Source organism: Battus philenor, unplaced genomic scaffold, assembly GCF_028537555.1.
Source record: "Battus philenor isolate CCGP_79_NKW_IND1 unplaced genomic scaffold, ilBatPhil1.0.hap1 SCAF_16, whole genome shotgun sequence".
NCBI lineage: Eukaryota > Metazoa > Arthropoda > Insecta > Lepidoptera > Papilionidae > Battus > Battus philenor.
The window spans coordinates 2,281,615-2,303,564 of record NW_027181678.1 but is presented as its reverse complement, the minus strand read 5'-3'; the positions used below and the strand labels follow the sequence as shown (position 1 = coordinate 2,303,564).

At 35.0% G+C, this 21,950-nt stretch overlaps 3 protein-coding genes across 3 annotated transcripts in view; 2 read left to right on the top strand and 1 right to left on the bottom strand.

Moving 5' to 3' along the window:
• LOC137919485 (uncharacterized) overlaps positions 1 to 11,644 on the top strand; it is a 56,630-nt gene extending 44,986 nt beyond the window's left edge. The window contains exons 26-34 of the mRNA XM_068762572.1: positions 635 to 803; positions 1,734 to 1,827; positions 2,536 to 2,597; positions 4,679 to 4,913; positions 6,748 to 6,923; positions 7,778 to 8,062; positions 8,852 to 9,045; positions 10,943 to 11,107; positions 11,502 to 11,644. Coding sequence (XP_068618673.1) covers positions 635 to 803; positions 1,734 to 1,827; positions 2,536 to 2,597; positions 4,679 to 4,913; positions 6,748 to 6,923; positions 7,778 to 8,062; positions 8,852 to 9,045; positions 10,943 to 11,107; positions 11,502 to 11,644 — 1,523 coding nt within the window. The remainder of the gene's footprint in view (positions 1 to 634; positions 804 to 1,733; positions 1,828 to 2,535; positions 2,598 to 4,678; positions 4,914 to 6,747; positions 6,924 to 7,777; positions 8,063 to 8,851; positions 9,046 to 10,942; positions 11,108 to 11,501) is intronic.
• Positions 11,645 to 17,040: 5,396 nt separating this feature from the next.
• The window catches only part of LOC137919557 (TBC1 domain family member 12-like), a 76,618-nt gene continuing 71,708 nt past the window's right edge, over positions 17,041 to 21,950 (top strand). The window contains exon 1 of the mRNA XM_068762654.1: positions 17,041 to 17,803. Coding sequence (XP_068618755.1) covers positions 17,376 to 17,803 — 428 coding nt within the window. The 5' untranslated portion in view covers positions 17,041 to 17,375. The remainder of the gene's footprint in view (positions 17,804 to 21,950) is intronic.
• On the bottom strand, positions 18,528 to 19,937 carry LOC137919558 (retinol dehydrogenase 11-like). Its single transcript, XM_068762655.1, has 2 exons — positions 19,049 to 19,937; positions 18,528 to 18,961 (listed from the first exon to the last, which is right to left on the bottom strand). The coding sequence occupies exons 1-2, from the start codon at positions 19,748 to 19,750 to the stop codon at positions 18,608 to 18,610; spliced, it is 1,056 nt and encodes a 351-aa protein (XP_068618756.1). The 5' UTR covers positions 19,751 to 19,937; the 3' UTR covers positions 18,528 to 18,607.

The window sequence follows — 21,950 nt, the reverse complement described above, 5'->3', positions numbered from 1 at the left end:
TGATTAGTTGTAGTCATAAAAGCTAAATATTCATCCTATACCTTATTTGACAGTTACTAAGCCTGTTTTTCAGCCGACGGACACCCACTGGAAGGCATACGCCTCCACCAAAGTGACTTAACTAAACTATGTCGACGGTCCATCTAATGGAATGGGTCAATCTAAATTTATAAATAATGGTATTTCTAATCTTTTCTAAAGTGATCAGTCTGAAATGTGTTTAATTTTTTTTATATTGGAGTCCTGAAGGATTCTGGTAGTAGTAAGTCTACAGGGACACATAGTAAACAATAATTAATTTTATATGCACTAATTCGATTTCTGAAAACTCTTTTTCTTACACTATTAACATTACATTATTTCTGAAACCTTTGATTTTTGGATATGAACCATACATTATTTGACAGCAAATGACTTATATATTCGTCTCTTTAAAAGCTATATATATATATATATATATATATATATATATATATATATATAAGTTGTGATAATATGTGGTGTGTATTCACCACCTGCTTAGTAAAGATCTAAGGCAATCTTTTGCAGATAGACATGTTGTATGTAGAGTCGTAATTTATAAACATACAGGATGTTTAATTATAATAATTTAATTAGTATTCTTTATTGGCAGAGTCGTTTCAAACGACGCTACTTAATCCGGAGCTAAGTTGGGCGGAGCGCGAGTTCGTGAGGAATGCGGCACGCGAGCTGAGTTCCAAGTGTGCGGACAGCGTGCGATTGCTGCCGGCTGAGCTGCTCGACGAGCTGCTCGCCGAGCTCAGCACAGCGGACGTGCATAAGTATGTAACTTCTAAAGATGACGTTTTTTTTTCTTCTAATTTTCAGGAGCTATGATGATCTTAGTAATGAAGTGATTTTAAGAACTTTTTTTTCGGACTAGACTAGTTACTGCTGCACGAATAGCATTTGCAAACTCCGCGGGTTTAAAGTGGCTGGGCGCAGAGAGTCTGAGGACTTAGACTTTGAATCTAGCCCAGCTTGAGAACACCCGGGGAAGCCTCGACTCAAGCCGCTACATTCTACTATTTCATGAAATTGGGAGGTCGCCGAACTCATCGATCGCTTCGATGAACGCTTAATAGAGAGACAGACATTGAAAATATAATAAAATTGTTACCAAAGTATTGCAGTGTGCAAAATAAATTTACTACCCTACTTTTATACTACTACTTACTCTTCTTTTTTACTACTATACTACCATAACTGATATATGTTCATAAAGAAGGTTTGAGACCTGTTGGAATCGACACGAAATATGTATATGTATATATATATATATATATATATATATATATGTATATATATTTATATATATAGGTCCCTTTTATACGTTTACGAACAACTAACGCCATTTTTGTCGACTCCGGCTGAAACTACAGAGTCCCGACAATTATACTACATGCCTCTTTTTAAATATATGTATATAAGTAACTATTAATGCAATTATTATAAGTACAATATTTATATAAATACTATATGTTTGTGTAATCATCTATTTTTAATGACATTTGGTCAATTGCCCACTAATTATTTTTACACACCTTAGATTGACATGTAGGGAATGTCTAAAGGCTTTAAGTACGTCTTTACAAAATTAAATATATAAAAACATGTTTCACTAGATTGACAGGCAACAGAGTTCATAGATCCCTTTGACGATAGATACATGGTTTCTTTAACCCTGTAAAGTGTTTTCCGCAATTATACAGGCTGCAAACGAGCCGTGCACTCTACCAGGCTGCCAGACAGTCGCACGCCGCGCTAGAGAAGATCATGCTGCCAAGGTTTTTGCACAGTGAAGAGGTATGACAAGTCAAAACCCAAAGTTATTTTCTAGACATATACAGGATGATTATTCCTTACATTTTTTACATATCTGTCAGACGTCTCCATTCATCACAGTATCACAGGTTTTATTTTTTAAAAAGCGATGTGCTCATCCAATGTTACTTCAGATGAACAATTCTCTGAGCTACGTCAGTGATGTCAGTTCTTTGCGGATATCATTTTTGTTTCGATATTCTTAACCTTTAATAGCCTGATTTACGAAAATAATTTTTTTTTAAATACTACTGTGTTTGCTCGAGAGCCTAGATGAAGGGAAAAACAGATTTTTTTTAAAATTTCGTTTAAAGAATATTATACAACAGTAAAATTCGTACAGCCAACCTATAAACAAAAACTAATAGTAATGTGAACATTCGGTTTAAAAGATTGGTATCAAAATTGAAACTCTAGGATATTAAGGGTTAATAAGACTATAATATGTAAACAATAAAAATTCGGAAAACTTCACATTAAAATTAATTATAGTTTATTATCTGTCCCTACAGACTTCGTACTACCAGAAGTTATAAGTAATAATAAAAAGTTATTAGTAATAATAATAATTGTGTAAAATTTTAAAAGCGTTTTGCTGACAAATGAGCTATATTTTCATTTATTATAGAATTTCTATTACCAATCGTGCTGTATAATTCCTGGTTACTGTATTTTGTATACGTTTTGCAGTATTACAAGTTGCTGATCGGCTCTCGGGTACCAACGGGATATCACAAGCAGATGACTAAAAGGTGAAAAATCTTGGAATCTTCGTCATTGGTTTATAAAGCCCACCCTGTTTTGAATGAATGGAAATTAGTATGGAAATGAATAAAAGAAGAGGAATATCTTAGAGGATAGATCTTAAGATGAATGATAGAAGAGCATAAAAATTAAAAAAGGATGTGAACAAAATTATTATAAATAAAAACCCTGTCCCAAAACATGATGGCGTATGAGAGGTCCCCAATAGCGGGGTCTTAAAAAATCATTCGGTCAAACAGTCGGAGTGTAATAAATATGGTATTTACGAAATGTTTTGTATTGTACAAAAAGTGTACAGTCAGATACAAATTATTTATTGTCTAATAGATTCTAGTGTTACCTTGCGGAAGTCCATCCTAAGTAAGAAAGGGACTAACATATAGCTACTTCCGCTATGCAGCAATAGTCGTCTCGGACTCGGTGTTTGGCACAGGTCGGTGTAACATTACTCCTGAGGATGCCCCGTGGAGGGGTAAAACGCGTGTAGAGTAGATTAACGGTGGTAGTTGTTTGACATTGTTTGCCGCATGCGCATTTATCAGCGGGCTGGCGGGCGGTGCACTTCATTCCACGACTACTGCTGCATAGCGGAAGTAGCTGTATATGAGTACATTTCTTAATTAATTATTGAGTTTGTATAGTCCCAGATTTGCAGTCGTCGTCGTTTTAGTCCATAGAAGCCAACTGCAAAGAATACCCCCCCCCCTCCAAAGATATCTATGGGGGTATACCATAATCGCCACCCTTGGCAGGTAGGTTGGCGATCGTAGTGTAGTATTATAGTCGGCAGAGGACGCTGCTGCTCAATAGCAATCCTCGTTCGATATTGTATCCGAACGTAACACTTTTTATTATTGTATTTGAGTGCGTGTATCGGAACGCACGGCGTCTTTCACCGGCTTCTGTCAAAGGCAATTTAACACATTTGATTTCTTTACATTAAAAAATTAACTAAATGTGCTTGTTTTATATCGATACCCAACAAATTATATAAGAATCTGTTTCCGGAATCGAACCGATCGTGTCTCAGTCCTCTACCGCTAGGATGCCCAGTACTTAGGTTTATTTATTAACTCTTTTTACACGTTGTGTAATGGTACGCTTAATTTTTTTAATACAATGGATATTCTCTACCGGTCAACACCGTGGTATTTAACAAAGTCTAAACATAATAGAGCAGTGGTCGCAAGTTCGATTCCCATAATACAATCTTATATAATTCACACTTGTGCATTACATATATATAATAGCCACAAGTTCACAAGCTTCCGAAGGATGAGCAGCTGTGTCCTCTTTGAACCATAATACCACACTCGTATATCTTCCCATAGATATTTTTAGGGAAAGCCAATACCTTGCAGTAGGCTTCTAAGGGTTGAAAACGAAACCTTTTATTATGTGATCAAATTAAGATACATTAGAAAACTGAAAAGATTTCGTGAAAACATAAATATACGCGCCTGTTGCGTAATTGTAACCTGTATTCGTAACTAATCTGAATTTTTTACAATATGTGCGAAATAAATTGTTGGCGAGTGAGGTGAAATTGCATACTGCTAAATGGTCCTTCAAGTTATAGATGGGCAAATACAAAATACACAGAAAAAAATATCCAAAGTAAATACGTTTGACGGACATGAATTCATGTCCGCAGGCCTCGACAGTATTTTTATTTGGGCGTGAATTCATGCCCGTGGACGACGAAAGGTTTAAAGTTTGTTGTATGTAATTTAGGTTTTATATGTCAAATTCGACATATGATTCTTATTGACATTTAATTAATTTATGTATGTATGTTTGTATATGTATGTTTTGTACACGTTAACTACCCATTATATATACTTCTACCTTTTACATACTATGGTCATCTGTAAGATATTGCCTCGTGTAATAAGACCGCCGATTGTACTTTTTTGTTTATAATTATTAAACTATTTATATGTATCCTAGCATGCAATAAAGAATATTAAAGAAATATATTATTATATAAACCTTTAACAAATAAAGATATGTAACCTGAATCAAAACGTATTTGTTTTATCAAAAAAAAAACATGTTTGTTATACAGACCTCAAGATAAACTCCTAAATACAGCCATAAAGATCGGCAGTCGTTTAAAAGGCGCTCTAAGGTCGCAGACCATGGACGGTCAGGTGTTAGACAACTCTGAGCTGCACGAAGACGAGGGTATAGAGAACATGGATATCATGAAGTATCTGGACTCTATTGCGGCTGAGGACAGCATGGGGGAACAGGATCTGGCCAACTATAAGGTGGTGCTGACGAATGTGGAGACAAGGCTGGTGAGTTGCCTCACCTTTTCATACTTATATGAGAGTTAATAAATCATATAATTTAAAAAAAAAATTCAAAGAACGGAATTTGTATATATAATTATATATAGATACATATATATGTGTACATATATATATACACACACATATATAATCGACGCTCGCACAATGAAACAAAACTTATTTTTCGCTTTTTTTATTTTTCACACCTTTTTACATATAACCCATCACCCTGTATATATGTATAATATTTTTATAATAACAGTGAACTATTATACAAAAATAGGCGCCTCTAATTTCGTGTGTGCAGTTTGTTGGTGTTTTCGCATATACATATATATATTTTGATATACGAGGGTCAAACTGAAAGTTCTTAGAAAATCAAAAACTAAGCATTCTAGCAAGTTATTAGTTTTATTATAACTTTTCAAAATAGCGTCCATTTACATCAATACATCGCTGCATTCGATGGAACCATTGAGAAAAGCACCTTGCCCACTCGGCCTTAGGGGTCTCTTCGACGGCGTTTTGAAACGCAGCCACTGCTTCTTCGGCGTCCATAAAATGTTTTCCTCGAAGTTTTTCTTTTATTTTCGGGAATAAATAAAAATCGCAGGGTGCGAGGTCGGGGCTATACGGCGGGTGACCCAGTAATTCCACGTCTGAGGTCGCCAAATAGTCGATCGTTTGCCTGGCGGTGTGCGACGAGGCATTGTCGTGATGAAGGAGGATCCTGCTGCGAGGTCGTTTCTCTCGAACTTTTTCCAAGACAAGTGGCAAACAGTTGTTAGTATACCACTCTGCATTAACCGTTTTCTGATCCTCTAAGACAACTGTCGCGTAATGACCTATCTTTCCGAAGAACGAGGCCACCATCTTTTTTCCAACACTTCGACCTCTCTTCACTTTAGTTGGCAACTCTTCGGAAGGAAACACCCACTGAGCAGACTGTCTTTTGGTTTCCGGATCATAACAGTAAATCCAGCTTTCGTCACCCGTTAGTATGTCGAACACAGCATTTGAGTCACCTCCGTTAAATTTTTGGATCATTTCTCGGCACCAATCAACACGGCGGAGTTTTTGAGTCTCGGTCAAATTATGCGGTATCCAGCGGGCACAAAGCTTCCTGACCGCTAAATGTTCATGGAGGATTTTGTGCACTTGACTCATACTTATGCCTAGATTTGTCCGAATCTGCTGATAGGTCACTCTTTTGTCAGTCTCTATCATACGCCGCACAACACTGATATTGTCTTCAATCGTCGCTGTAGAAGGCCGTCCCTCACGCAAATCATCGGTGAGATTAGTTCGACCACGTTTGAATTCATTAAACCAGTTGTAAACTGTGGCACGAGATGGGGCTTCATCGTGAAAAGCCAATCGAAGTCTATCATAACTTTCTTGTTGACTTATATGACATCGAAAGTCATAAAAAATCATTGCACGAAAATTTTCTCGGCTTAAATTCATTCTGACGTGCACAGACAATTTTCAATTTGCCGCCAAATCGTAAAACAAATGACAAATGAATGAAATGTATACTCAATATTATTGGTAAAGAGTTCTATTTTCAAAATTTAAACTTATTTTTTTAATATAATGCTTTTAAGTTGCCAGTTCTAAAAACTTTCAGTTTGGCCCTCGTATATATAAAATTAAAGAAATGGCTTTAGGTATGGACACTTCATTTTACGGATGACGGATCAAGGCCATTATGGGTCGGTGTACTACAGTGCGACAGGAATGTCGAGAAACATGTCTTTATGATCTGTGTTATCAACCATACGAAAGTTTAATGATGGCGTTAGTGTGCTCGAATGTTTAATTTTATAATTTTGCACAGCAAGCGGCACCGCGCCGTGGAACAGTACGTGTGTTCTCACTTGCCGTGCACCGCGCGAGACCTGACGCTGCGCTGTGGTCTGTGCAGCGCAGCGAGCATGACTTCCACCTCCTGCGCGCCAAGCTTCATGAGTTCCACGGCGACGCTCTCCTTGACCTGGCCCTGCCATCGCGAAGGTATAATAAATCTAATACTTACTGCCATTGCCAAACATTGTAGAATGCCATTAATGTCATATTTACTAGAAGAATGCGGCGTAGAAAAAGAGGCGATGTGTTTAAGGATTGCAAATGAAAGAAATGGAGTAAACAAGAAAATGTGAAGAATGAAAGAAGATATAGTAAAAGAACTTATGAAGGATGACAGAAGAGGACACTAATAAAGAAAACTTATTTGAAACAGAAGTCATAGATAGGAAAATTTCATATCCTGAAACTAAGAAAAAATAAGTACAGAGTGGGTTGTTTTTTTACTGGCTCCCTTATTCGAATGCGTCTTGTACTTCCTTTGTCGTGGGTACACAGGGACAACAGTTGCAACAATAATTTATTCACTGAATTTTCCTTTACATATACTTATCTTCCTTCAATTTTAATGTCATTCATTCATTCATTCCTCTTTTGTTTCTCTCAAATTCTTCCATTCCATTTCATTCTCGTCTGAAGTTGTCTCTATAACTCCGACCACTGGTGGAGCACATTATTCGACAATCGAACCGGTAGACGCGGTGTGGGTAGCACCCTGGTGGCACCGGAAGACCGGTCACCATGACCATCTTTGGGAGAGGCTTGTGCCTTGCAGTGGGCTTCTATCTCAAGATCTCTCTTACAAAAAAAAATATTTAAGAATGCATGTAATAGTAATCAATTTAAATTTAATAATAGTAACTGTTTTATATAGTAACACTAAAGATATCTAATTGATTTTCAATGTTATTATAAAAAAGATACATACATACTTAGGTAGGTTGGCGAGTGTTGTATAGGAGGTACAATAAGGTCAGTTTAATTATATTTATTTCTTGTTCCAGGGATAACAGCCCTCTAGAAACCCTTCGGTACAAATACGAGGATTTCTTGCAGAGGCTCTTACAAAAACCACTGCTTCAGACCAGCGAGCTTCTGTTCCTGTTCCTCACTGTGGACAGTGACTTCTCTATGGTGGTCCAAGCCTCCACCCTGAACGCAAACAGCACAGACTTGGGTAACATCTACCAGTCAGTTGCACATAAATTGAGAAAAGAGAAGGGCCAGCATTTGGAGAGCTTCATGCGGAATTTCTTGGTGTCGTGTGATAAAGAACGCTATCAAGCTCTGTAAGTATATGGGCTATGATATACAGAGTGATTGATTATAGGTGTAAACTGTAATGAATGTATTACAGATTATATATGTTATACTTTATCCAATAATAAATGACGTAATGATAATATGATAAGAAAAACTGTTTTAAAAATCATACAACTTCATATTAAGATTAATTTTTGTTTACTTTATGTCCCAGTAGACATGATACTGCTAGAAGTTATTCGCTTGTCGCATTTCAACGGAAAATATAAATTAATGTAAAATATTTCAAATTGATCACTTTATATATGGTGGTTGAAAATAAGTGTTGCTAAAAATTAACTAACGTATATTTAAAAACTATTTCCAATCATGCTGTATAATGAATTTTTTTAACTATTTTTCTTAAGTCTTCTATTACATTTTGATAAAAGTATCGATATCCGAAAACTGTCGATTCCTTTGTCAACCCAAATAATTTTTAATATAAATTCATTATTTTTTTTCTTCATTTAAGTCTATAGGCGTCCACTGCCAAGTATAGGTCTCCCCTATAGACATCTATAGGGAGATATACCATAATTGCCACGCTTGGCAGGCAGTTTGGCAATCGCAGTGTGGTATTACTTACCACATGGCAGTGGTAATCCTATATACCTAATGCACAAAGTTGAATTATATATGATTGTATCCCGGGAAACGAACCTGCGAACTACGATCGCAAGTATATATATTTTTGAATTTGAAAAACAAAGTTCCTGTTGAAATCATACAAGAAATTCACTAATGTTCAATGGTGGTGTATTTCATGGTGTTAGGAAACAAGGACGCGACGTAGAGGAGGCTCAGGAGGCGGATGAGGGTGGTGGACTGCGGCTAGGGGGCGGAGTCGCTCGCGAGCCCCGGGGTCTAGTCTTCGGAGACAACTTCGCAGAGCCCGTAGCTCCCGCTCCTCGGTACAAAACGCATCAGACTGCCGTCGTCGGCTTCACGCACTGTCTGATGTACCTTCGTAAGTAAAAAAATTATTTATTTATTTACTCTTCATTGTATATTAATACTAATCATACCAACACTTACTTAGGCACTTATTTCTATCATAACGGGTAAAATGACTCGATTTTACATTTCTTACTTGAATGTATGAAATATAGTTATTAGGAACGACAGATTAATTAAATTTATTATAGTTAAACAAAATAGTATATTGACAATTTCTATAACAAATGCAAAAAAATTAAATTTCTTGATGCTGAGTTAAAGATGGGTCATTTGACCCGCTATGGTATATTTAGTGTTAACCCAAAAACAAACCACATATAATAAACCAAAATATGAAGTACAATGGGCGGTTTTATAACAAAACTCGTGTATTTTTGGGCTCGCCTATTGTATGATTGTAGATAGAAGCACTGTGCTTCCTTCTTCAACATCTCTCAGTGCTATCGTTGTCCGAATATTCAGGTAATAGCAACCAAGTCGAAGAAAAACCCTCTCGCTTCACGGACCTCCGCTCCGTGAACTCAGCACCGACAAAGCTGTAAAAGCCTTAGGGCTAATAGCATTAACATCATTAGAAATAACACAGGCTCTCTCGGACTCCCTTGAGTTGAGCTGAGGATGAGTGAGAGTGAGTGAGGCTCCATGAAGTGACAGCTGTCGAAAGTTGATCTGAGAGCTCGAAGTATGTATCAGTCCGAGTCAATGCTCTCGAGAGAGCCCTCGATCTTCGCTAAGAGGTCTTAGGGTAGAGCTCTCTCCTTCCTAATCCTTGGAACCTGTGAAGTCTGCAAACACCGTATGGGTAGCATTAAAAGTCCGGTCTTGCAATAAAGCATGAAAGTTTTAATACAACGAAAATGTTTTGTTTTTCTAATTTTCTGATAGATGGCTTTATTTCATAGACTGCAATGCTTTTGTGAAATTTAAAATCTATACAAAGAATCCTCAATAGAGACTAGTCGTAATTTCTTATAAAAATATTTTTGTTCGTATTAACTTTTGGGTATTCTTATTACAAATAAAAGAAAGGAACAAGTATGATTATATTCACCATTACATCTATTTTATAACTACCTACATTATTTAGGGAAGTATTAGGGTGACCGGCAAGTAAAGTCGCTTTCATGAGTCAAATTCACACGACTACATTTTTAACAAGTTTTTATTTCTGACTAACAATATATTCACCTTCGTTATCAACAACATTTTGTCATCTAGTATACAAATTTTCAATGCCGGAGCGGTACAAACCAATCTGTTGTTCTGTAATAAAATATGTCGACAGAAACGACATTACTTTCCGGTCCTCCTAATAATTAAGTCTAGACCTTATGCACGTTATCTTAAAAAGCTTTTTACTTTCTATGTAAATTGGTAACATTAGATTTCCTTTGCTTTTAATATAATAAGATATAAAATTGTTTAATAGTAGCCTTTTTTATTATTTAAATACAGTACCCGGCGATACATTGCACATCGAACTTTAGAAAGAGACAATCGGATAATTTCGGTTTCGTAGAGCGTTATCTCTGTCGCACGAAATACAACGACTGACAAAACGTCACATAGGTAGTGTGGAACAGAGATAGTGCTTTACAAAGCCGAAATTAGCCGGTTCTCTCTTTCTAAAGGTCGATATAGAATATTTATCGCCGGGTACTCTACGTATTACTCGCAGTACAAAGTCTGCTGAGACATATATGTATTTTGTTACGCTGTTACCTATTTTAGCTTTTTGCAGCATAGATGAAAAAGGACAATAATTAATTTTTAATATTTATTAAACCGAATTTTAAAAACGCCTTTTCTTGTTATTTATTGTATAAGGTGTTACATTAATCGACAACAAATGAAACATATCCTAAGTAATACACTTGTAACCAACGAACCTATATGTTTTCTTACAGTGTTAAAGGTAGTCAAAGCACCCGGCTTTGTGTGCGGTATCGGCGGCAGCTTATTAGCTATATCTCGGACGCTCCTTGACAACGCGTTCAATGCGTATCTGAACACCAAGCTATCAGATCTTCTCTCCGAAAGGAGGCTGGCGCATTTTATTCGTCTTGGTCATGGTGAGTTGTGATACTGTATTGGCTCACGTTTATACATAGCAATAAGGGTAGACGAAAAAAAAAATTAAAAAGCACAATTCAATATTATATTTAATTTAGCATAAAAATAATTTAAGATTTAGACTATTAAATAGTTTAAGAAGGGACTTGTGTAACTTGAACATTAATAAGTGTATATAAACATTGACACACAATAAAAAGTGTAAAAAGAGGAAATAATGATCGCTCAAGATTGGGTAGAAGATACCTGAAGTCGAAGGCTTTAAAACAGTGTGTGTACAGTAAGCCTTATAAGAAAGCTCAAGATCAAGGTGAGAGGTAGGCTCGAAGTTTCGCTGCGAGATCAAATCAGAAATGAGAACATTCACAGAAGAACCGTTATCACGGTTATCAGGTAAAGTTAACGGGGACACATCGCTTGCAATGGTCGCTGGTGCCGAAAGGTTCTCGAGGTTCGACCACGAGCCGGTACAGTTAATGTCCCGGGAAATAATTAGATGTGGGCAGCGCATGATTGGTCACCATTGCGATCTTTGAGGAAGACCTGTGCTTTGATTTTGACATCTTTCGGCTGAAAACATGAAGAATAGGGGTAGAAATATACCTATGCTAGTAACTGCGGTCTAGTCTAATATTCCTCAGTAGCAAAAAGCTCAACAATCAATTTTAATAACAATAACTTACGGCACTAAAACGTAGTGTCCTTTGGACTTTGGAAAACACTAGAGGTTCTTGTTCGGGATTTCTCTACGAGATTGAATCAGAAATATGGAGATTCATAGACGTACGAAAGTGAACATAGCCCAGATGCCCGCTGGTGCCTTAAGAGTGGAGACCATTCTTAAGGTTTAGGTTACAATTAGATACTCTTTCTAATAAAGAGAAGCAAAATAACAAGATGTAATTGCATCAAATCAATGTAACAATTACCAATGTCAATGTCTTTCTGTTTGATATTATACTGTTAGTGAGTGTAAAATTACTACCAGAATAATTGGTAAGCAGGCGCGTATATATACGTTCCGGTGATAGTGACCAGAAAAATTACCCGTATATAAACGCTTGCAGGAGATAGATTGTTGAGTAATAGTTCGTAAACATAAGAAACACTGTATTGAATATCGCTAGTCGACTGTTGTTAATAGCTTTGGTTCTTGATTCTCTTTTGGCTCGTTTCTATGCTTCTCTGTTCTTTGTTTCTCTTGCTTCCTTTGGCTTCTTTATTTTGCCGCTGTATATACAATTTGCGTATTACATCACGTGATCGATACTGTGGTAGGTACTGTGCGAGCGAGACAGCACTAGGGATTAACGTTTGACGTATTATTGATTGATAAGGCAATCACCCATAAAACTTTCAAAGTATTTTTTAAGTAATAACTACTTCAAGGTTTTCTCTGTGCTAAGGTATTGTATAATGTATTAGAATTATTTCTTAGGTATTCTGTTTGGGAAGAAGTCATCGGGTGCCCGTATCGAGGCAGGGGCGCAAAGGGAGTTGGCGCGCGCTCGGTTGCTGCGTAGCGCTCCGCCCGCCAGCGCTCTATTGCTTGGTTCCGGATTACACGGAGCCCTGGCAACAGCCTTCGAGATCATACAGAGTCCACAACTCAATAAACAAGTATGTCAATACGTAATTAAAACGAGAACTGTTGTCGCAAATGCTTTAATATTTTCATATATTTTATTTCCAAATCAATATATATTAATAATTAATATTTTGTAAATAAAGTACACAAAAATGCTCTAGTAATGAAAACACACACACATTTTAAAAAAAAGGAGATAGAGGCTACGAGCCAGTAGACGCGGTATCGGAAGACTCCCAATTAGGTGGACTAACGATACAGTCAAGTCGCTAGATGCATTCACCTGTTCTATTTCTTTTTCTCTTCCTCGTCACACACACGCATATACTTTGTTGGCCGACAGAACATTACGGTACCGACAGTAACATATTGCCATCCCTTCCATATTTGTTTTTCAGTAACATATTGCCATCCCTTTCATACCCGTTTTTTGTAACATATTGCCTTCTTTTTCATATCCGTTTTTTGTAACATATCGCCTTCCCTTTCATACCCGTTTTTTTAACATATTGCCATCTTTTTCATACCTGTTTTTCTATAACATATTGCCTTCCCTTTCATACCTGTTTTAGTGCAACATATTGCCATCCGTTTCTTATCCGTTTTTCTGTAACATATTACATTCACTTTCATACCCGTTTTTCTGTAACATATTGCATTCCCTTTTATACCCGTTTCTCTGTAACATATTGCCATCCCTTTCATACCCGTTTTTCTATTACATATCGCCTTCCCTTTCATACCTGTTTTCCTTTAACATATTGCCATCACTTTTATACCCTTTTTTCTGTAACATATTGCCATCCCTTTCATACCCGTTTTTCTATTACATATCGCCTTCCCTTTCATACCTGTTTTCCTTTAACATATTGCCATCACTTTTATACCCTTTTTTCTGTAACATATTGCCATCCCTTTCATACCCGTTTTTTGTAACATATTGCCTTTTTTTTCATACCTGTTTTTCTATAACATATTGCCATCACTTTTATACCCTTTTTTCTGTAACATATTGCCATCCCTTTCATACCCGTTTTTTTGTAACGTATTGCCTTCCCTTTCATACTTGTTTTTTTGTAACATATTTCATCTTTTATCACCAAAACACTAAATATTCCAAATCAATGACCTATACACGTCACGAAAACATTGACTCATCCGTTATCACTCAGTTTGGTCAAGACTCTTGAACATTAGAAAGCCGTGTTCACATTGACCAGTTAAACTAAGCCCTGAATACACCTATTTTTAATCAACCTGTATGTACCTGTATAAAGTGATCACTGTACTACTCCTTACTGTATTATTATTACGTTATTTACTATTACTGAAACCATTGATTTTTGTATAGGATGTTTCATATATTATTTCACAGCAAATGAGCTATTCCTTCAAAGCTTTTACACATATTATCAGTCACCCTGTATACTGCTTTATGGTTGTACAGTTATTACTAAAATGATGTTTGTGCTTTCAGTTGGTGTACAGTCTATTAGATCTGTGTGTATTGGAGCTGTTCCCCGAGCTGCAAGACAATGGTTCAGCTGAGAGGAGTTGAGGGGTTGTCATACTCCAGTATTCCATATCTATCTAATATAACAATTAAAAAGAAATATGTAGTGTCTCAAAACTATATTTCTTAGAAATCTTATTCTTTATTACTTAATGTCGTGTCCATTTTAAAAATTCGAAAATGGAAGAGTTGTTTCTATTCCATCTTATCTTTTTTTCCTCAGGGCTGTGGTATTTGGTTGTTCTGTGATAAACTTAACTTGGTCACAGCTGTAAATAAGTGATCTATCACTAGGTCTTTTATAGTCTACTATATACAATGATGGGTTGAAGAAGTTTTAGCCTACGGGCAATGTGGAAGAGACAAGATTTATAAATGCATTTTATTGTTGAGCGAAAACAGACAAAAATTAAATTTCTTCAGAAAAATGTTTTTCTGTGATTATAAATTTTTAATGCATTCACAGGAGATATCTCCTTGATTCAAAACAAACAAAAAATTTTGTTCTTATAAAACGTAGTAAAATCACACTAGTCCATTTAAATGTAAAATTTTGCTCGTTAAATGACATGACCTCTACAAAGGTTTCCTGTAACTTGTAAAGCAATTACTTTCTTTGTAATTATCTGAAATGTAAAGTTTAGGCTAACAAACATTATTTGATAAATAAAGGAAAATAATTATCATGAAATGACAGTCATAATGAATGTTTACTAAATTTGAGCTAAGATAAATTTGAATGATGTTATCTAAAAAAACTCTTGGAATATGGTGCTGGCTAAACATGGTACTCATACCATGGACTGCCAGAAGAACCTATAGATCTTTAATCAACTCTGTATAAAAACCAGTTACTTGAGGATTCTGGGCTACTTCAGTCACATTGCTCAGAGGTAACCTGAGTCTCGATAAGCTGGTGGAAAATAGGCAAAGAGATCATAAAGGCTACCACTAATCCGATGGGCGAACTCTGTGCAAGTGATGACAGATCTCATGATAATGGAAGCACTCAGAAGAGCAGGTCATAGAGACCAGTACGTGCTTCTCGACGAAGGCTTTTCAGGACATGACCTTCAGCAATGAAGATAAACGACCAAGATGAAAATTAAAGGAATAATTTTTGGAAATTTCTGAGACGCATATTGTTTTGTCATTATTTGTAAACATATTTAATTGTAAATATGTAGTAAAGAAATATTTTTTATTACATTAGTACTCGAATAGCCCTCTGTTAAAGCGACTTACAAAGTGACCATAAATGAAATGTTTGTTTATATTTAAATAAATTATTTTGATTACTTTTTTTTTGTTTTATTTCAACAATCGTGATTTTGTACGTAATATACAGTACAGTAAGCGTAAGGAAATATGGATAAAAACTATACATTCCACTGTTTTTGTACGAGTGATAAAAACAAAATTAGGATAAAATTTAAAGAAATAAAATAATGGATTGGCCTGAAATACCTATTAAATAACCAAACAAAATGAAATTCAAAATGTCTGTATTTAAGTAGGCATTTACATGCATTTTAATATATAAATAAGCAACTAACGGTACGGAATGCTGATCTACTAAGAAGAGCTGGCCAAAAACTCAACAGTTGTACTTTTAAAATGGAATTTAACAATTTTTCATGTGCATAGTGTACATTAGAAATCGCATTGGAAAATAAATCATATTTTAAGTGCTCTATTTTGAGAAAAAATATTTACAGTTTATTTATGACAATTTTTCTAAAAAAAAATTGTCAAAAGGTGTTGAGTAACGGGTGATCTGTTCTATAAAACTCTATTTTTAATTGTGATAAAGTTATATAGACAATTTTTTTCATTTTCCTCACAAAACTTATATTTCACATCTTTTAATTTAAATATTCCAGCATACGTCAACGAAAAATTAATAAAATTAGTCAAAATATCAGTATTTATCTACACAGTTAAGATTTGAAAATAATATGGCGCTAAAAATGTTGCAACCTTTTGTATGGTTATTTCCTTGAATAATAATTAACAATTTGTGGTTATTATGTACGTCTTGTTAAAATAATTCGTTACAAAATGTAATAATTTATTTATGCATATTGTTTTGTATTGAAAATCCATGTATCCCTAAAAACGGCACATATTTTATTAATTTTTTTGTCTTGTTTAACATTTTGGTTTTCGAAGTACGTATGTAGGAGCGTTTCACGTATGAGCGTTTTCTTAGCGTTGCGTTGCGTTGAACGTTAATGATTTTTAATGTCGTGTTTTTATTCATTTATATTGTATATGGGTATATGGAGTTTTTTAAATTATGTCTTTTACAATTTATAAAATTGCTAGTTATCTTTTAATAGTTAAGAATTTGTACATTGGTTAAATAATAAAAAAATATTTGATATTAATTTTCAATTACAATTTCACGCCAGTTGATACGTTGCACGAGTTTTACCTTGAAATCAGTGATCTATTCTATTATGGCAACATTAAAAGCGTTTTGTTTTTGCTGTTGCTTTCATCCAGCCATAATAAAAAATATAATATTGAATTGAACACAATTTACATGTACACCAAATCTTTTAAAATAATTTAGTTTTAATGTAAGACTGATGGTTTATATACTATCAAATCGATATTCGAATAAAATTTAAGAATCAAAAATTTGACAGGAGCGTTTAGAAATCATTCTTGGAAACAATCCGACAAAATTAGAGAGTATCATGCTGTACGTAACATTCTTGTGGCAGCAAAACATTTTCTTAAGCTGTATAATATCATGTCTATATCATGAACCAATTCGGAGTAAAGCAAAGCAAATGTCAATTTATTTACAGTCGAAAGGCGGAGGTGGTGGGTGTGTAGCTTTGTGTTTTAGTTAGAACGATTTATTAATTAAATAAAAAGTAGTGTTAATGCTAGAAGCCGTATTAGTTGTTATGAATTATTGTACTGTATGTACAAATCGTTATAAATACCGTGATAGCCTGCGATGTCGTTTGACTTTAGTATTTAAATCGAATATTTACATTGAGCATTGTTTTTGTATTGATATGTATTCTTAAAAGCCATTACTTAATAGTGTAACTAATGTTCGTAGTTGTTGATAATTGATGATGTTTACTTTTACTTTAAAAAGAAATGGATGTAGTGTTTGAAGTTAGTTCGATATTCGTATTGCATTATGTCGACGACGCCATGCTCCAAAGGCGGGATGCGCCTCAGCGAAGCCCTGGACAACATCCAGCTTGCTTATAATCCTATCACAAAGCAGCTGCACTTCGTGAGTCCGAAGGTTGAGAAGCCAGTTGAGACGAGTGACGATGTAGATAAGTTGTCCAAGAAGAGTAGTTTCAGTGACGAGGGCAACTTTTCTATCTCAACATGTGAAAAGAGTGATACTAGTGACTCCCCAAAGAGTACATTGCAGTGGGGCAGTTTGAGTGGCCACCAGCGAGGAAAGGATGGTGGTTCTTTCTCAAGCACAGTGTCAAGCTTGTCTGAATGTTCACTAGGGTCCAGTGCTTCGAAGGAAGATGATGGGAATGGTGTCTCCAATGATCAAGATAACAGCAAGCTAAAGAAGAAAGGACTGTCTGGGTTTTTTAGCAGGTATGTTTTATCTTTTTTTTTTGAGATTTAATAAATGCTTATTTTATTTTCTATCATAATATATGCCAATATTTCATTTCTTGTTTTTTTTTGCATCTGGCAATAATCAATCAATACTTTTTATTAGGAAGTGGAAACTTGTTTATTAAAAACAGTATTGTTTTTTTTGTTATGAAAGACTAGTTTATTTGATGAATATAAATTTTAAAATTTAACCAATTTTATATGTTTATATAATATTATGACATGTAATAAAGACAAGTATTTGAACTATTAATAGAATAGATAATATTCAATTTAATGTCCTGATTCATTTTGGAAAAATAAAGCCAATCCTGAAATTATTTTTTTAAGGATACTAAACAACATTTTGAACAAATAGGACTTAGTATGTCAATTATTAAATAATATGAAGTTGGCTGTGAAACAATAGTTTGTTTTTCTATTGTAGAAAAAAAAACTACTATCAGTATGACCCAATACATACATGCTGTAGGTTTGTTTATTGAATTTTTTAGACAAAGAGTGAACCATCTGCTTATAATTACTTATAATTAAATATTACTATATCTTTAACTTTCACAATGTTTAAGAATTTTTTATAACTCCAAAGGACAATAAAAAGAGATGTTCATAAAATAAATATAGCATATGTAAATGAAAGACTTATTATTACTATAACAAATTTTATTTTAGATTAATATAAATATAAAAGTGTAAATAATTGTGTAAATAAATAATGTACTATTAAAAGTACAACAGGTTTTCAGTCTCCACTGGTCATTTGAATTAAATAATCATAAATTACAGTTGATTTTGACCAAACTTCTCAGAGTCAATACCGGTCAACTCACATGAAAGGTCAAAGAGTCTTTTCTGATGGTCCACATTTTTTGAGAACCTGTTAGTGATGCCTGCCACACAGTTGCTAATATACAGTCCTCCTTTCTCTTCGATTTCTTTGTTAAAACATGCAAACAATATCGGTGTTGCCCCCTTTTCAGGTGTTTTAAAGAATATTTTCTTTAACCAAGGTAGATTTTTGAAAATTGTATGCTCAAAAAGATCTGTGTCCACTATCCCTGGATGAACGGAGTAAAATTTAACATTTGCATCTTCGCTTTCAAGTAACTTGTTCAAATATCTAGCTGTCATTACCTGAAACAAAGGCGAAAAATAAAATTTAAACATCATATGCAATTTATAAACAAATTCATATTTATTTAAAATATTTATGTTTATTACCTGTGCTAACTTTGACTGGGCATAGGCAGCAATTGTGTCATAATGTTCTTTCATATTGACATCCTCAAAATATATCTTCCCTGGAAAGTGACCACATGATGTAACATTGATGACTCTGGAAGGTTCATCAACAGTGCCTGAATTTTTCAATGTGGGGAGCAACAAATGTGTCAAATAGAAGTGACTCAAATGGTTCACGGCAAACTGTGACTCAATTCCATCCTCAGTTAATTTATAATCACCATACATTATTCCGGCATTGTTTATTAAAAAGTTTATTTCGGGATATTCCTTTAAGACAGTCATTGCGAATTCTTTGACTGATCGTAAAGATTGCAAGTCGAGCGGGAAAGCGCGTAAATTCTTTCCGTTCTCCATTGTCTCGATCATTTTCTCAGCAGCTTCAGGTTTTCGGATTCCCATTATAACTTTAACGTTTGCTTTTAGCAGACCTTTGATTACTTCGGTTCCTATTCCGCGAGCTCCCCCTGTTATAACGGCAATTTTCTTGTTGGCATCGGGTAACACGATTCTGTTTCTTCTAATGTTGACTAAGTCGTCAATTAGTCCTCCGGCACCAGCTCCTTGCATGTCCAGCATGTATCGGAAGTCGCTTAAGAGATGCTTGAGTTGTTTTTCACGATTTAAATACCAGTAAACTGCTGCAGCTGCTCCCATTATCGTTAATGTTATCACGAGCATATTTGAGGTTATGTCGACCGTTCGTCGCGGTGCTCCGACTACACTGGCGTTGCTTTCACTGGCCCGATACGCGCTTTCTCCTGCTTCGCTTGTGTTCCTAAATACCGTTAGTCCTTTAACATGGCTTTGCTTATATTATCTCTAATAAAAAAATTTATACATCTATCGCTTTTTCTGAATTATGAAAAGTTTAACTGTTTTTAAATACTCTATTAAGAGTAACAACAGGTTATTAAATATTGCCGTTAAGTATGTAATAATTAAACTTGTTTACAATATGCACGACTCGTTTGCTAGCTCTGTTGTGAGTGGTTGATATTTTTCGCGCATGCGCGCATTACGTCATTGCCATTTATGCGATATATTATTCTTATACTATGGAAATTAATTGTCATCTACACAATTCCCGCGCTAAATGACAGATGACTTTATTTTTCTTTATAAGTGTTATTTAAAATCACAGATTATAAATACTTAAAATATTATAGATAATAAATGGCTGCGATTGTGAAATGTTAGGTATCTGTAGTGATAAGCGTTGTTTGTAATCGTATACGCGGGCATAGCCAATTTTATTACGTATATTATTTTAAAAAAAATATAGACTAAACACAAAACTGATTTTATAAAATGCAGATGCCTTAAGGATGAATAGATAATGATAATGACTATATTCTTATGTAAATGTTAAGAAAATTATTAGCTCTCTTGTTCACTAACCCGAGTGTTATATAATGTTGTATAATATTCAAACACAGGACGTAACAATATAGGAAGTACTAAGTAGATAATGTTGACTTTGTGTACATAACGTTTCATACCAAACATCGGATATTTCGATGGATATTCCTAATGTTGAGAGGCACTATTATGAAAGTTGCTTTTGTAACGATAAAATCTTGGGATGCGAATGTGCGAGGGAGACAACTTTACCTACATGTGTGAGTGAGAGAATAAGTTACACCTGCTTGTGGAACCAGGTAGAAACGCTGAAAATATTTCCTTTTATTTATTTATTTATTATAAACTCATTGGAGGTTCCATACTTACGGCAATTACTTTTTGCGGCCGTTTTTGTCACTTTAGTTCATAATTTTTTATACACTTTCCATCCCTTGCGATTATATTTCGAGGAAAAAGTTGAAACTTTTTTTTATAGTTTAAGCACAAAATGTCTCCGGAATATATAATTGAATAATTTCAAGGTATAAAAAATAGTTTTGGTTAATTTTTAAAATTTTCTTTGGACTAAAAAAGGCTGTTTGTGTATATAGATGCAACGGTATATCTCTATCTTATATTTTTATACGCTTCTTCGTTTAAAAGGAATGCGTTTACTGATGGACAATGGAAAGAGCTAATGGAATAATGATTGGTAGACGTATGCTCGACTATGCAATTGGCTAAAGACCAATGTCACTGCATTTGCATTTGATGTGTTTGAAATTATGCTGTTAGCCCAGGGCTTCTTAAACTTTTGTCATTCACGACCCCATTTATGATTGCTAGTTTCTTGACGACCCCATACAAATATAAAAAAATAAATTAATATTATTCCATGATTTATTTATTAGGTAACAATATATATATACATATGAAAATATATAGTTAAAGAATTAGTTTTGAAACATACAAAATTCAAAAATTAAAAATTGCACAAAAAATTATAAAATTGTATTTATATTAGTTTAAAACCTTCAACAAATGCGCGTGTCTAGACGCTGCATGTCCACTGTATTCCTCCAACTCTAGTGATGTTATAAAATGGTATATATAAACATTTGACATTAAAATCTCTCGATCCCAGAATTTTGCTACGCGACCCCATTTGGGGTCGCGACCCAAAGTTTAAGAAGCCCTGTGCTAGCCGGTTTAGACTTTGTACAACTTCATCGAATTTTACGCTGAGTGATCGTACCCCAGTTACAACGAAGACGCGCGTACTAAGAGGGACCTTACCCGTGTAGGTGTGTAGTGAATGAGGTGTAGTGTAAGTGTGCGAAGCGAGGACTACTCGGCGATCGGAAGCGACACGGGCCTCTCCAGACCGCCCTCGCTTGAATACGAGCTAGGCCGACGCGGCCGTCGAGTACTGAGTATTTGTGTGATGAATGTTGGGTGCATCGTGCCCGACGGCGGCTCCATATCCTGATGTCCACGTCACTGCGTGTCTATAGTTCTATAAAAACAACGTAAAGCG